The sequence below is a fragment of the Neovison vison genome, chromosome 4 (genome assembly GCF_020171115.1).
Source record: "Neovison vison isolate M4711 chromosome 4, ASM_NN_V1, whole genome shotgun sequence".
In the NCBI taxonomy this organism is placed as follows: Eukaryota; Metazoa; Chordata; class Mammalia; order Carnivora; family Mustelidae; genus Neogale; species Neogale vison.
The window spans coordinates 227,739,239-227,755,961 of NC_058094.1; the positions used below are offsets into that span (position 1 = coordinate 227,739,239).

At 49.1% G+C, this 16,723-nt stretch overlaps 1 protein-coding gene across 2 annotated transcripts in view; it reads left to right on the top strand.

The window, feature by feature from the left end:
* The window catches only part of DPP6 (dipeptidyl peptidase like 6), a 791,001-nt gene that overhangs the window by 117,918 nt on the left and 656,360 nt on the right, over window positions 1-16,723 (top strand). Inside the window, exon 1 of one of the 2 annotated variants that reach the window (XM_044246901.1) lies at window positions 10,217-10,456. The exons of the other annotated variant lie outside the window; for it this stretch is intronic. Within the exon in view, the coding sequence (XP_044102836.1) occupies window positions 10,217-10,456 (240 nt within the window). Of the gene's footprint in view, window positions 1-10,216; window positions 10,457-16,723 lie in introns of those variants that run through there. 2 annotated transcript variants of the gene reach the window in all.

A 16,723-nucleotide genomic window follows, 5' to 3' on the forward strand; every position in this document is an offset into this window, starting at 1 on the left:
GTGGGAGATGGAAGGGTCTGGGGCTCACCGGCTCTGATTCTCTTCCTGCCGCTGTGTCTCCTGACTCCAGGAGGGTACCGTCATTGCGCTCTCATCAGGAACAGAAGCCAAGCGCTGGGCGGGGCTGTTCTCCTGAGGTGCTCTGTGCTCGCTCTCCAGAGGCCATCGTATCAAGAGGCTGTTTTTCACCCGGAGGCTCCGTCTGGGCAGGCTGCCTTCCTGGGGTTCAGTAGCTGTCTGGTACCTCAGGGCCCGACATGCACAGTTGTAGATGGGAAGACTTAATAAAATGCAGATGTAATCAGTGGGTAAAATGCTAGACTAGTACGTACTCCAAGTTTCCGGTTAAGGTGCCCGTCGTGGTACACGTCCACCACTTGAGGGCCTGGGACGTAAGTGGGTCACTTGTTTGAAGCCTTCTATTTTATCTTAGCATACTCATGAGTTTTGTATTCTATCCCGTATTTGGATATAATGACTTTATATCATTTCTCTCTGGGCAAATTAAGTGCTGAAGAAAGGTATCGGAGACCTGGAATTCATTTAGATCTTGAGCAGCCGTTTACATCCCGCTCGGAGTTAAAACCCGACGCGCACAGTCTCAGAGCTCCGAAACTGAGAGAAATAAAGGCGTCCCGAAACACGGTGGACACAGAGCCTTTCCCCGCTGTAAGACGGCTCAGAAATCCTTCAGCCTCCTTTGAAAGCACTCATGTATCCGTCCTTCCTCGCAAAGATTGAAAAGGTTCTGTATAAATGATGTAATTTGGGTATTGTTGGGTTACAAGGGAATGAAATGGCAGTGATTATGGGAACAGTGCAGAGGATGGAGGTAATAGGACCCATCAGAGACTCCGTGCAATCGAGGGCGTAAATGCGGTCTACCTCGCCCTGTTGTAGCAGAGTCAATTTTATTTTTGCTGTGAGTGAGGGAAAAAAACCCGTTCAAATTGCAGGCTTATATGACTAATGGATTTATTTAACCAACGGGCAATTTCTGTTTACCTGTCAGGCAAAATATAAATATAAGTAATTGTTGGGGGAATTGCTTTTTTGAGTTCCAAATTACAATGATTTGAAATGCAATTAGTGGTATAGACAAACCTATTTCCCCCTCTATGAGAAGCAAGCGGTTCAGAAATGGGTAGAAGGCAGTTGATGGAGTTACAGCGCACAGTGGAGTGAATTACCCACACGAAGCAAATGAGTGGCTTCATTTAGGTTTTCTCGCTCCTAATGTAATATGTTTTCATTAATGAGAACCCACGGCTTCTCACGCGGGATACACCCACCCACATGTGGGTGAATCAGGGTTTTGCATCGCTGTCTCTCGCAATCGCCCAAGACAATGCCAACAGAGAGGACAGAGGCTTGGGCTTTGTTTTCTCTCCCACGGTCAAGGGTCACACGTCATAATCTATTTGCACACTGATAGGCATGCACAAACATTAAACTTGTACGTGTGGCTCAAAGAATGTGTTAAAATTCAAGAGACACTTTGAGCCACCTGAAGTAGCATTAGCCCATTTTTTAAATAGGTTTGTGTTCATAAAAATAGGGATGTTCCATGGAATTCTGGAAAAAAAATCTTAAGTGATGATGGGGGAAAAAATGGAGCTTATAACAGACGTTTTAATGTGCCTTAAAGGAGTAGATTTAGGAAATTTAAGTTAATAAAAGTCAGTTTCCAACTTAAATGTGTTTATTAACCTCATTGATTTTTTAATTCAAGACCAAGTTTTTTCTTATTGCATTAAAAAAGCAGTGAGTCTAAAATAGAGGCGCTGAGGACTTTTTAATGAAATCAATTTTTGAAAGTAATGCTCTTTTTTTTTCTTTCTTGCAATTCTGCCTGCTTGTCTGCTGAGTTGCATATATTCTGGCAAGGTGGGAGAGATATTTTGCAAATGTGCAAAATCCAAGCGTCTGTGAGATAAGCCCCAGGGAGGGTGGCACCTTGGCTTGGATTATATCTTCGGTTTCTGCCTTGTCAGTCCCCTCTCGGCCACTACCATCTTCCTGAGATGAGCCCTCAACGCCTCAGTTCAAGGGTGAAACAGCTGAAAATGTCCCGCAAAGGCCCACTCTCCTCCATTCTATTTTGATTTCCAACTGCTCAGATAACCTCTATTTAAATGAGGAAGACGGGCCTTGTGCATTCCCCAAAACTTCTTACCCTCTGGAAAACCCTTGGTGAGTATCTGAATCGGCAAGCCATTTCCCAGGAGAAAGCAGACCTTCAGGGGAGTCTTTGAGGCCACCTTGGTGCCATTTAGAATAAAGGACTCAGGTACATTGTTATTCCAGTCTGACTTTTCAGACTGGAGCGTGTATCAGTCACAGTGACCTGGGCGACTGATTAAAATACAGGTTGTGAGCCTGAGCCCCAGGTTCTTGATTTAGTTTGTTTGGGTTGGTGTACAGATTTCTTATTTTTAACAAATTCCTAGGTGATCCCTGTGCTGCCGGTCTAGAGATAGTTCTTCGAGTGGATTGAAAATGCCACTTAGCACTCGTCCAATAAATAACTAGGGCATTCTTATGAACACATTAGTGATCTAGTACTCTCCAAGAGTCTTTTTCTAATGAAACTAGCAGGACTATAAATGTACCAGAATGAGCAAGAAATTGAGAAAAATGCATTTATTCCCAAAAGGAAGTCATTTTCAATCTGGCCATGTAATTTATAACATGAGTCTTCATTCACTGTAAGGAGTATCGACTCTCATCTGTAGGAAAGCGGAGACTGTGTTCATTTTAGTCCATCACTTCGTCCCTAGCACACAGCACGGTGACTGGCACCTCGCCTGCGTTCGAATATTTACTGAGTAAGTCGGTGAATTGCTTTCAGTAAAGACTGACATTAGCTCTACCATTCTGCGTGCCTGGGTTTGGTTTTTGTTTTAGTGAGCTAATGAGACCTCCAGTGTATGCTGTAACAATTCATTCCGGTTTGACGCTCATGCAACAAGCGTTTGTTCCAAGATCCACGTTTGGCGGATGCACAGCTGGTCAGCTGTGATGGCGCTGATCCGCACGGGCTCGGCTCGGTGGCTCTGCTCTCTGCTCCCTGATTACCGGATGTGGCTTGAAACTGTGGGCTGGGTTCCGGTCTCTCCAAGGGCACTTGTTCTAGAGGCCACGCCAATGTGGCAGCTGCCACTCAGGACGTGTCCTCATATGATTGGGTCACCTGAGTGCAAGAGGTCGGGCAGTTGGGACAAGTGCCTTGAAGCCTCTGCCTGTATCACATCCATTCACAGTCCAGCGGCCAAGGGAAGTCACTCAGGAAGTCTGTGGGGCCGTTTCGGATGCCTTATTTGAAGGGTTAGGGAATAAAAAAATATTTGCCAAACAACATTCCAATCTGTTAGTTTTGAACATGGAAATAATGTTTTCCTTTTTTTTTTTTTTTAATAAAGATTTACTTATTCCTTGAGAGAGAGGGAGAGAGAGAGTGCACGTGCACATGGGCGAGCTGGGGGAGAGGCAGGGGAAGAGAATCTCGAGCAGATTCTGGGCTGAGAGCAGGGCCTGACACGGGCTCGATCCCACGACCCCAAGATCATGAGCTGAGCTGAAAACCAAGAGCTGGGTGCTTCACGGACTGAGTCACCAGGCGCTCCTGGAAATAATGACTTCTTCTCTAGAACCTCGTGGCTGGGAAATGCAGTCCTGCTCTCGGAAGAGGCCGCTTGTACTCAGGGCTGCGCCACCACACGCCTGAAGGAGCGGGTGGTCTTCTTGGTGCTGCCCCCTCTCGGCCACCGCGGACCCTTGTGTTTCTTTTCACTCAGGCCCTGGTTGTTTGCAAATGACTTTTGACGGATGCTTTTCCAGGCGGAGCCTCGACTCAAAGAATGGTCTTACATCTGGTAATTTGGGGCGCGGGGTTAGATGGTGAGGGACGTGATTCTGTGAGAGGTTTCCAGATTCCTGCCAGCGGGGGTCCAGGCGGCAGGTGGCACTTGTCTGGCCCTGGCCTGCCTCACCGGGGCTGCTGGCCTGGACCCTCCGAGGCACCCCACGGGGCCTCCGCGTCTCTCCTCTCGTCCCTCGTTGCATCTTGCCGCCAAACGTGACGCGTGGACCTGGAGGCCCGTTCACTGCTGGCCTGACTTCCTTTTGCCCTTGCTTGCGCACCAGCCCCGTCTTTCTAGGGGGGATTACATCAGGTCGGACTCAGCCTCCCTCAGCTTCAGTCCTCTTGTACGTTCTAGGAGCACCCTGGACCCCTTCCATTTTATAACTGGAACCATTGTTAGTGGAGTCCGATTGTCTTTATTTTTCTGTAACTATTTCCACTGGCCTGCGCGTGGGTATGATCTAAGAGGCAGGATTAAGTAACTCCGTCTCAGCTCTGTGTCCGCTCTCCAGAGAAGCCCCTGCATTGGAATGACCCTGTTTCTTTCTATCCTTTCCTAGTCCAGTTGTTGTTTTCAAGTGAAAGCCTAAAACCCTTCTTGGGTGACACGATGTGAAATAGTAGCAGTAACCATAATAATAAAATAAGTTCCAGAAGCCCCGTGTGAGGGTTGGGGCCCTGAACTTGCTTGCCCGTGTCACATGTCATTCTGAATTCCAGAGTTCGCCGTCGGTCACGCAAGAGCAGGGATAAGAGCTTTGTCTTCCAGAACAGTCATCACCTCTGTTGGCTAAAGCAGGAGGCACTGGATCGCAGGGGCTCGTGAATGTCACTTTACCATTAAAGGGAAACAGATTTAACTTAATTCGGGAGACCGGAGGGGTGCATGGCTGGAAACGGCGAGGAGCTCTGGGGGCATCTCAGAGCCAAAGTCACGTCCCTTTTGATCTAATATTACCTAATGTATGGAAGACATTTCAGATAACGGCATTGTTCTGTTCAAATGATCGCCGGGAACAAACAGAAACAACAGATTCTCTTCCAGATCGCATGCTCTGAAAATCTGAAGAGCCTTGGAAAATGCTTGCATAATGAGGACACGAGAAAAGACGGCGGTTGGTGCCTCCTCCAGGACGGAAAGAGATTGCTTGGATAATTTAGGAGGAGATGTTGGCATTAAAAGCGAGATTTTAGAAGTCCGCAGAGAGCAGCAAGGAATTTGTAGGGAAGAAAAGAACAGAGAGTGTTGACAGTGACCCAGAGCGAGGACAGGAATGAAGGACAAGAAGGGGAAGGAAAGAAAGGAGGAGGAGTGGGAGGAGGGGGTGGGCGGGGGGGCCGGTGTCAGAGGCAAGAGGAGGGGCAGCCCCCCCACCGGGCTGGAGCAGGTGCTTCCTCTAGGCTGACCCCAGCCTTTGAGTTAAGTCTGCGGCTGTTGCAGGGACCCCGCTTGGCCTCCTCTGCGGACTAACCGCCGGTGTGTGAGGCACAGGGAGAGGCAGCCTGGTCGTCCTTAGTAGGTGTGGCACCAAGTACCAACACACAGGTGAACAATGCCCATATTAAAATACAAATAAAAGTGCCACGGGGAGATTCACAGCACACTTTATTAATAAATTATAAAGTAAGACCTTTTGTTGGGTTAAAATAAATGTTTCTCTCTACAACAGTAATTGTTAAGTACCAACTTGAAAAGCTCAAAATGAACTCAACGCCTGCCTTCATTTTGTGTTTTTCAAAAGCCGGGACTAAGCAATCCCTTTTTCTTGTGCTGGACATTTCCTACCTGTAAAATTTGTAAAGAAGTCATGTTGCGCGGGCTTCCTGGTTCACAGGCATCTTGCAAAAAAATTTTTTTTCTTAAAGACAGATAAGTAGAATTCAGTTGGGAAGAGGCTCTGTCTGCATGCTGCTGAGATACTGTTTCATTTCTCCCCTTTGATATGAGTACACGGTGATAATACCCAGAAGACGCAGGCGTCTAGTGGCTTGGGGAAGTCCTTCCCTTAGCTCAGCGTGTGCTGCTGGTCACTTCCTTTCCCCCGTCACAGCATCCAGAAGGAAGCAAATCTCAGATCGGGCTCTGCTCTCCTCCTTTCCCTCACAGAGAAAGAAGACGTGAACTACGGGGTATAATTCTCTGCTAGAAATAAGAAAACCTCTTAGCTAATAAAAGCCATGCTTAGCCTGCGGAACTCGGTATACTTTTGGGTATTTTCACGAGGCTTAGCTTGCACGTGAACCACACAAAGGTCCTTTTATTGTCATTTAAAAAAAATGACTGTCCACCATATTTCGCAGCATTTGCCCAATTCCAAGGACTTGCCATATTTTTTGGTAAATTGGTGCCGGGGAAAATAAACACACGCCTGCACCTTTGTTTAATAAATAGGGGGGAACTGTCCTTTGCAACTCGGTGGAAAAATGGGTCCGTGGACACGGTGTTAAGCAGTATGGAGGGATCAATATCTTGACATGAAATAATCCATGAGATATTTTCAAAAAAAGGAGCTTCCCGTAAGCAGGAGTGGGGTCTGTTTTGATAGAGCGTCTTTACGGTGTTTGGTGATGGGTGAGCCGAGACGGTTATTGACCCGCATCCTGAAACGCACCTGTATTTAAGTGCTCATCCGGAAGTTCTGCTGCTCTTTGGAACCTCTCCCCTATTTAAGGAGGAGGGGAGGCTGAGAAAGCTATCGAAGGCAGTAAGTGAGCTAATCACGTATCATAAACACAAACTGCCGTCGTCACGATTCTCCGCAATTGCATCTCTTCATGCAGCCCAGAGCGCTGACTGGCTCAGCTGTATTTGTGGCTTCTGAGTCCTGGCACTAAAAATATTAAGTATTGGGACGCCTGGGGGGCTCAGTGGGTCAAAGCCTCTGCCTTTGGTTCAGGTCATGATCCCAGAGTCCTGGGATCGAGCCCTGCACCGGGCTCCCTGCTCAGCGGGGACCCTGCTTCCTCCTCTCTCTCTGCCTGCCTCTCTGCCTACTTGTGATCTCTCTCTGTCAAATAAATAAATAAAATCCTTAAAAACATATTAAATATTAGAAATACACTGGCCTTGGTAAAGAGATGCTTCAGACACACGTGAAATGTATGCCATCACGCATGTGTGTATTTGCATTCAGAGTCTAGGACGGTCTTGAGGGAGACTGGTGGAGGACAGTAGCAGACCTTGGGGAGGGAGGGAGCGGGCCCTCCGGCTGGAGGATGCCTGAACAGGGCCTGAAAAGGCTCAGTGCAGGCTGCCTTCCCGCCATGGTTCTGGCGGCCTTCCCACTTGCCTCCGGGCTCCACCTGCTCGGCCCGGAGCCCCTCCTCCCTCCATCCCTGTTTCTCCCGATTAAGCTTTAGGTTTGTTCTCTCTCAGCACAAACGTGCACCTCAGCTCTCGCTTCAGGGGTTCATGAGTCTTTGCGTTTCTTCACTTTACAAATAACTTTAAATAAAAATGGCTTATTATGTTGTCCAAATCATTTAGTTAAGATCCCTGACACTGACCAAATTGTAATTTGAATACCCACACGTTCACTTGAGAATGATTTTTTTTATGATTTTACTTATTTGAGAGAGAGAGAGAGAGAGAGAGCAAGCGTGAGAGGGGGGAAGGTGAGAGGGAGAAGCAGGCTCCCTGCTGACCAGAGAGCCCGGTGCAGGACTTGACCCCAGGACCCTGGGATTAGGACCTGAGCCGAAGGCAGAAGCTTAGCCACCTGAGCCCCCCAGGCGCCCTGAGAATGATTTTTAAAAGCAAGGGCCGCACTTCCATCTCTCCGTTTCAACCCATTATTATTGTGAATGTGCACAGTTCTCTAAAGCATTGGGTATGGTACGTAAGCTATTTCTGTATAAATACTCTATTTTGTATAAAATGTTCGTACAAGGAGTGTCTAATGCCATTTCTTACGCTTCCTGTGAAAACATACCTGCAAATGTCATATGTATGTTATGTAAGTAAGACCCCACCAGCATCTATATTTAGTGACGTGTCAGGGCCAGATGCCGCAGGGAGCAGCAGGAGCTTCCCTTTCAAGTCGGGCAGGGAAAGGCCGCTTCCTCCCATCAAAAGCACAGCTGGGGCAGGGGAGGAGGGATGCCAGCAAGGTTTCCTATTTATCTAAATGTGATGACTTTTAAAGTGTCATTTTGTGGCTCTTGTAATTGCTGCCTCTGTCTTCAAAGTAAAGAGGGGCTGGTGAAGCTCTGTGCACCCCCAGACCTGTAGGCGGGACATCTGCCTGTGCGGGAGGCCTTTTGCTGCTTCAGGGAGCCTCTTAGCTATTGGGAGATTGTTTTTCCTTGTTTTCGTGGTTGCCTAAATGTCTTTAAACCTCTTTAAAATCGCACTTTTCTTCATAGTGGAGGGAAGCCACCGTGCATTGAACAGAGGATGGGTGTGGCAATACATTTTAATTAAAACAAGACTACCTACTGGGCTGAGACTTGGGGAGAGTGTGGAAGGGACTGGAACTTAAGTCCTCCCAGGAGGCTTATGCACCAGCATCCAGTTTCTCCAAGTTAGGGACACTGGTGGGAAGAGGCAATTCTGGACCAGGCAGGGGCTTTCTTGGGGATATCCGGGCTTGGGCAGTGATGCCAGGAGATCGCCTTGGATTCAGACCCAGCAAAGGCTGGTGAGACCGCAGTATGGCCTTCCGAGTGGCCATGGCCTCGCCTTTTTATTTTTTTTAAACCTAAATCAAATAGTCATGGAAACCTAGATGGAGCAGGAGGGGTCCTCCCTGTGTCCGGGAAGAAGGTGAAGTTGAAGATGCCCGCTTTGACCCGGGGTGGGGAAGGAACAGCCTAGTGGGCAGATGCGAGCTTTCCACCTGTCCCCTCCCGGAGTTGCAGGTCCTAGTTTCTGCGGAGAGCAAGTCGGGACACATCTGTCCCGGCCGGAGGGTCCACGAACAAGAGGGAAGGGCTGTGGGTGGGATCCAGAGGAGAAGGAAGCGTCCCCAAGAGCCCTAAGGAAGTCGGAGGATCGGACTGGAGGTGGAGATCGAGGGAGAGGTTCCCGCAGGCCCGAAGGAGCGATGCACCCGGGGACAGGGCGGAGAGAAGGCCGCTTGCGCCGGAGTGGGTGCCGGGCGCCCAGGCATGCCGGTGACCCTCCACACAGGGGCGCTGGAGCACGTCTTACTGCAGCAAGATGCGCGAATGCGCCCCGAGCCCGGCGCCCTGTTTGCTGTGGCTTCTCCGCGCCCCATCCTCTCGGTCGGGGCCGAGGGGCGGAGCCAGCTTTGGAGAAGTTGCGGGCATCCCAGAGGCTCGGCCTCTGCCTCTGTTTACTGAAAACGAGCCGGGAGCCCGCGGCGGCCACAGAAGGGTTGGGATGGGCAGGGAGGAGCGCCGGCGAGGCCTCCGCCGGGCCTTGCCTGCTTGCCTTCCGCGACCTGTGCTTTCCCCTCGTTCTGAGCCCCGGGGAAGGAAAACGAAGCTGTTTTCGGAGCCGCGCTGGCCTGGGGAGCAGGGAGGGCTCCTCAGGAAGCGGGCATCCGAGCCATCTCCGCGCAGCCCGCGGCTGCTCTCCCTCGCCCCACTTAGCTCCCCGAGGCCCGAGGGGTCTTGGCTGTTGTTGCAAGTTAGGCAAGAAAAGCCGGAGGGGCCCGGGGGGGTGGGCGCGGGGAAGGGGGCGAGGCTGCCGCGGCGCGCGGGGCGAGCGTGTGGACGCGGCGCGCCGAGGATGGGCGCCCTCGGGGCTCTGCCCCGCCTCTAGGACCCCCCGAGCTCGCCGCGTGTTCGGCCTGTGCCGCGCTCCCTTCCCGCGCCGCGGGGGGTGCGACCTCCCGCGGGGCCCCGAGCACCCGCCCCCGCCCCGCGCCCCCCCCTCCCGCGCCGCCAGCCCCCCGCCGCCCCGGCGCCATTACCCGGCCGCGCCGAGGGGCCGGTGGGGAGGGGGAGGAGGCGCCGCGCGAGGGGCCGGGGCGGGGAGGGGAGCGCGGAGCGCCGCGCTGGCTCCTCGCCGGTCTCTAGGTGGTGCCAGTCCTGGGGCCTAGGCGTCTTCCCTCCCTTTATGTTTGCGGGGGGTTTCTCCTTCCTCCGGCGCCGTCGCCGAGGCCGTCCGCGGCCGCGCAGAGTTGAAAAGCGCGGAGGGCGCGAGGCGGCGCGCACAGCCCGACCCCCGCTCCGCGAGCGGCCGGGGGAGGGGGCGGAGGAGCCGAGCCCGGCAGCCGCCCGGCGGCGACTTGCGAGTGGCGCGCGCGAGCGGCGCGGCCGCCGGCTTCCCCTTCTCCTGCGGCTTCTTCCCTCTCCCCCGGAGGCGGCGGGGAGCGGGCGCCCGCGAGGGGCAGGCGGAGCCCAGGACGCCCCCCGAGGCGGCGGGCGAGGGCGCGGGCACCGATGGCTTCGCTGTACCAGAGGTTCACGGGCAAGATCAACACCTCGCGCTCCTTCCCGGCGCCCCCGGAGGCCAGCCGCCTGCTGGGCGGCCAGGGGCCGGAGGAGGACGGCGCGGGGCCCAAGCCCCTCGGAGCCCCGGCGCCCGCGGCGGCGGCCCGGGAGCGCGGCGGCGGCGGCGGCGGCGCGGGTGGCCGGCCCCGGGTCCAGTACCAGGCGCGGAGCGACGGTGACGACGAGGACGTAAGAGCATCTTGGTGGGTGGGGGGCGGCGCGGGGCACGGGGCCGAGCGCTCGGGAGACGCGCCCGCTCCGCATCTGAGGGTCGGGATCGCCCTCCCGGCTCCCCTCCCCTCCTCTGCCTCCCCGGAGCGCCGCGGACTCGCTGCTCAGCGCCGATCTCGGTCACCGCTGTCCCGGAGCCGGGCTCGGTCTGCGGGGCCGGGAGTTGGTGCTCCAGAGAGCAGCGTCTGTGGGGTTGCGCTGCTGGGATGTGGGATGGCTGGGGGGTGTCGCTGGGGGTGTGGATGTCTGTGGTTACTGGAAGGTGTGATGCATCCGGAGGGGAGAATTCAGTCTGTGCTTAAAACTTGATTTTCCTCCCTCCCTCCGTTCGTTCCTTCCTTCTTTCCCTCCTTCCTCCTTCTTTCCCTCCCTTCCATCCTTCCTTCATCGCCCCCCCCCAACCCCTCTTTAAGACTGAGGAAGATAAAGTCCCAGGCTTCCCACCTGTCACTGGAATCTAGGCACTGTGCCCTCCAGAACCTACCCTACCCTGTCCCTTTGCTCACATGGCCTGTACTTCTCACCTCTCAGGACACTTTCCCCTCCAGTGCTGATTTCCTTTGGGAAAGGGGTACAAAACACTCACCTTTGAGGCCCAGCTTCCTGTCCCAGGGCCCAGCACAATTTTTGCTGATGGGAGTCAGGCCCTGCCTGTCTCCCACGCCCAGCCGTGGACTAGCAGCTCAACCTTAGACCTGCGTTAGGAGAAAACTTCTTCGTGAGCATGTTTTCTACTCTCCTTGGGCTGGAAGCCTGGGTTTCAAAGGTTGAATTTGCATATCACCTTAGTAACTGATGACTCAGTTAGGACACTGAGATGGATGGGTCCAGCTTTCTCTCTTGATTCCTTCCAGCTATTACAAGGGCCAGGGAGGACCACAGGGAGAAGGAACTGCCTGATGAGCTATCCTCATCCCGAGAAAAGAGAAAAATGCCAGACAAGCTCTCAGACTGGCAGGCAGAGCTGGCCTGGCTGCTATATTGTCCCTAGAGATATGCAGGGTGTGTTGGCTTGTAGAACCCAGTGTGTGTGTGTACCTTTGAGGAGTTTCCTTTCTGGGGGCAGTGGGCACGGGGCCTCATACAAGCCTCTCAGACAGCCGACCTTGACATACCCGGGGGCTTTCCATGTTCCTGCACTGAGCAGGCAGTTGTGGTCATTCAAATATGTCTTGCCCTGGGTCACATTGTTTCACCATTTGGTTTTTCTTTAGTAGTCCAAGGTTGGGGTGGGGGTGTTGAGAGCTTTCACAGGGACGATTCTGGGGGGGAAAAGAAGTCACTGAGGTTTTGTTGTTGTTGCTGGTCATTTTTGTTTTATGAATGGAGGACGTGAAGACTGATGGGGATGACAAAAGTTTGTGTGTGTGCACACATACAGACACGCACACCACAGCCCGTGTCAGGTCTTGCGTGACATTTTCTTCTTTTCTTTTGGATCCTCTCCTGACTCCCCTGGTTACATAGACAGCGGAGAGATGTCCCTCCCTTCAGTGGGTCAGGTCCTGAGGGAAATGCATGCACTCTTCAGACGTTTGGTTCAAGAAACTGGAAGTCTTTGAGGAGGGGTTTTACTGGGGTTGGGGCAAATTCTGGAGGATTAAAATATTGAGAATCTTGGAGAAGACAATTGAACTGCAATGCAGACAGAAATGATGCACTTTTTCCTTAAGTCTGACTTAAAACTGTGGGATTGTGTTATGCTTGGAGAACAATGCAGTTTCCATGTCCTAGGCTCTAGGTGTCGCTAGGAGAAAGGAAAGGCGACTGTTTCTGAATTTTGTTTCTGTTGATCTCCACCCATCTCTCTCTTTTTATCCCCTTCCATCTTAGTTTGGAGCATATACTTCCAATTTCTTCTTTTCGGTTTGATATATGCCTAGAACTGTTTCTCAGATAAGCCGAGGGTTGAACTGAGGAACGAATTAGGGATCTGACATTTGCAAATGATTTCTGCTGATGTGACTCTGACATCAGTGTTTTTTCCTGAAAAAATACAGAACAGTGTGTGTGAGAGAAAGAGAGAGAAAGAGATGTAGGTGTGGGTATAAACATAGTGTACATGCATATGGTGTCCTTATGAAATGCATACAAATACGTATGTATTTAAAAGGTCCAGTGAAATCAATGATGGAGCTAAATGTGCATCAACTTCTTGAAAACTTTTGTGTGCTTTTCTCAGAAATGGCTGTTCAAAATTGGAAAAGTTATGTCTAAAATTTAGAAAAGATAGATGTACATATTAAATCACTTTTCCTTTGGGAACCCTAACTGCCTTCCGTCTAAGATAACGATTTAAAAAGATAGTAGATATAAAAGCTGCTTTTCTGATACCGGCTCTTATCAAGAATAGAGAATTTAGAGCCATCATTTTGCTCCCCAAATGTAAGCCAGAAGGTGTGCAGCTAATTAGAAGTGCATCGCTCATTATTCTTTGCGTGGTGACGCGACCTTTTAAAAAACACTGATCCAGAGTTTGGATTGGCAGGCGGGAGCTGTCCGAGGTGCTGAAACATTCTCCGTGCAGCTCCCCTCTGTCTGTGCATCCCCACCCTGGGGCTGGTGGCTTTACTGCCCTTCTGTGGTTTGTCAGTCCAGGAAAGCTGTTCCATGGTACAGAATCAGCTTTCCTGCCTTGGTCACTGAGACAGTGATAAACAGAATGCCTTTAAAATCCAGTGGGCTTTGTGCCTCCTTCCATCCAAAAAGGGGGGGAATGATACGTAGTTCTTGACCTCTTTATGTGTGAATGCACACATGCCTGAATATGATGGCAAAGAAGTAATTCCCACAAAAATAGAATTTAGTAGTCACGAGATCTAGCAGAGAGAAATAAAATGCTGAGGTTGTACAGTGGGTAATTAACTAGTATTGCATGGCACATCTGCACCAACTACACATGGAAGGGATCTTCCTTCCCCCTTCCCAAAACCCCAGAAAAGCTTGCTTTGGGTGTGTCAGTTCTATGAAGTTCAGCTCTGAAATAGAAATGAAGCTAGAATACCTTTTCTACTGGAGTTTCCTCATCAATCTTTTTTTTTTCCCTTCATCAATCTTAAATTTATTTAAATATAAAGTCAATTACTTGGGCAGCCCTTCTAATGAATCAATAGCTATTTTGATCTTAAACTCATGTGTCGGTTTAAAAATACATTGACTCTTAAAGGAACTATTGCTAGAAGTGACTTTTAATAGAATTTAGTAATTTCCAATGGGAATTAGCTGTGACTGATTTTAAAATACGGGACTTTGTGCCTCTTCTGCTTGAGTGGTTCTGTTTTATTTTTTAAAGGACTTCAGAGCCCTTGGGCAGTAGTCTTATTGAGGTTACATTAGCATGTGCCTGTAGTCCTCCTTTTTAGTGACACATGATTTCCTAACAATACAAATGCGACAAAAACAGGATTTTAAATCAGCAAATTGGCCAGAGCAGGCACTGAGCAATGAGCCCCTGCTTATGATGTCTGCCAGCCCTCCAGGGCCAGTTCCACCGCCCTGTATGGTCAGCATGATGGCTGTTCTCCAGCAGCAAGCCCGTCTTTCTCTCCACCTTGATTTTTCATTGGAATGATGTCAACATCCTGTGAATTTCTTCTTGGTATCTATCAACCTTAATGTTTTAAGTTGCTTGGCTCCACAGATAATTTTGTTTGCCTTATTACTTTCTTCTGCTCCAATTTTAATTTTTTTATATTTAATTTCCCAAATACATGAGAAAAATCCTGAAACTCTCAACTGTCTGCTTGGTCCCATTATTGTCATGACCAATTTGACAATCCTGCACGTCCTCCCCTACAGATATCACAGGGTCATTTGGGGCTTTAACTTGAGGAGAGAGGTGGAACTCCCATCTCATTCCTCATAATGATAGTGCCTATGAAGTAAGTGCTATTACATGCTGAGCAGTGAAATTCATTCAGTTTCAGGGAATATGTTGTTGCATGTACTAATCTATCCCTTAATCTTTCTTTCTCTACTGGTTCTCTCTCCTTCTTTGCCTACAAAGGGAAACAAAGACCATCTTCACTGCTCTGTATTACCAGCTCTGGCTACAGTCCTGTTTTATTTTCTTCTGTTACCATCCACCTTCTCAATCAAGTTGTCTACAACGGATTCCACTAACAAGTCAATTACAGGCCTCTCCTCCTGGTCTAGCTCGGTGGCTTGCTGCAGAAATGCATACAGAATGTCATCGCTATTCTCTATAAGTAACTTGACATAATGCCCTGTGTGATGTCTCTTTAGTCCTTGTTATTATACCTTTGGCTCTTGGGGACCACTACTCTACACTCCCAATGTTTGCATCACAAGTCTTTCATGGTGCTGCTGGAACTCATGCCCTCTTTCTTTCTCAAGTTGGCCTCTGAGGTCTCTGCGACATCACTTCCTCCTATGCTTAATGTGGGAGCCTGGGAGAACCTACACTCCCAAGGTTTGGGTTTCCACTATTCTATTTTTTACCTTTCATACTTTCTAAAGATAAGTTAGATCTCAGATAAATAAGAAAGAAGGTGAAGGGAGCCGAGTATATCTGACAGCATCTTTATTAGAAGGTGACTAACTAGCTTTCTTCTCTAATATGTATCCCCTAGCATTTCTTTTGAAGATATTTTGCTTTTCTCTTTTACAGAATTGTAGACTTGAAAGGACCTTGGTGAGCGCCATCTTGATCTCTCTTCCAGGCTTTTGTTCCACATATCAAACAACTAGATGCTAGACTGTTTTTGTGATGATGACAAGATGGATACATGGAATAAGTCCCTAATGCTTCCCCCCTTTATGTCTGCTTATTCCAAACATCTTTCCTCCTAATCATTTTATGTGTCGTGGTAGTATCGCCATTCCTTCCATCTCGAGCATGGCATACAGGGTGTGAAATCATGTCCAAATAACATTTGCTCAGTATTTGTATTTCTTTTTTGTTCCATTAAATATTTCAGTAGATAAGCTTTGAGGTCCCATTAGGAGTTTAATGCCCTATAAAACGATATCCTAGCACCCTGCTGGATATAGTACTCGTTCTCCTGAAAAGTTGAGTTTTTGCGCTTCGGAACATATTTTAAATGCATTGGAATCGTTGACCATGTAAAATAGTCTCTCTGAAGTGCTTTGGTGAAACCAATCATCACTGAAGTCTTGCAAATATAAGTCTATAAAGAACTCGCTGAAATTATCATACATCTCTAGCAAGATTGTATAAGATTTTGCTTACTCTCTCAGCACAGAGAACGTAGTCGTAATTAGGAGATTGTCTAGATTGAAGGAAGTCATCCTAGTGACATAAGCAAGGTCAGTGCTAGCTGAACGGTGGGTGAAGCCAAACACAGCGTTGTAAACACCGTCCCTCTGCATCCCACCTTGTATTTTTAAACGCCTGTGAGATATACCTTATTCTGTCTCTGTAGTTACCTTGGCTAGGGAAGAAAAGCCCAGCTACCAAAGAGCTCATCTGTTGGCTTGAAAAATTAATAAGCATAAAACTAATTACTTTTCAGCTGGATGAGTCAGGTGTCAACTGTGAATGATAGCAAACAAATATCAGTGTGTTAACAAGCCTTTGGTCTCTAGAGCCAGTCCCGAAAGTATGTGTTTGCTTAAAGCCCAAGTTGTTTGTGGAAAGTGAATATTATGCCTTCTCCATGGGTTTGAGTCCTGAGTAGCAGTAAAATATTTTGAGGTGGACACGGAAGCCTACCTTATATAGTATGCCTTTTTTTTCTCCAGTGTTGCCAGCACACACTTTTAAGTAATTTACTTGTATATGTTACCTGTGGATTTAAGGAGGTCTGAAGCATTAGAATAATACAATATTAATTTATATTTTTGACAATGGAACCAGCCCGTTTATCCCCATGAGATTAATACTCGAATGTCACCGTGTAGACAAGAATTTCTCTAGATGTTGGCTGTGGACGTTTTTTCTTCATAAAATAGAGCTTTTTAATTTTGTACCTAAAGCTCTTTCTTCTGTAGAGTCAGAATGATTAATGAGTTTAATTTTTGCAAGCAACTGGCAGGAGTTGCTGAGTAAGATGTACACGCTGATTGTATATAACCCCGTTCCTTTTAATTACTCTGACGATAACAATGCATTTATCAACCACATGCGGAATGCTTCTCGGCAATATACGATATTGATCCCTTTTGTGAAGTGTTGCCTATAAAATAATGGGTACAGTAATCCCCTCAAAATTAAATTCTGCTTAATAAATTTAGTGTTAAGGG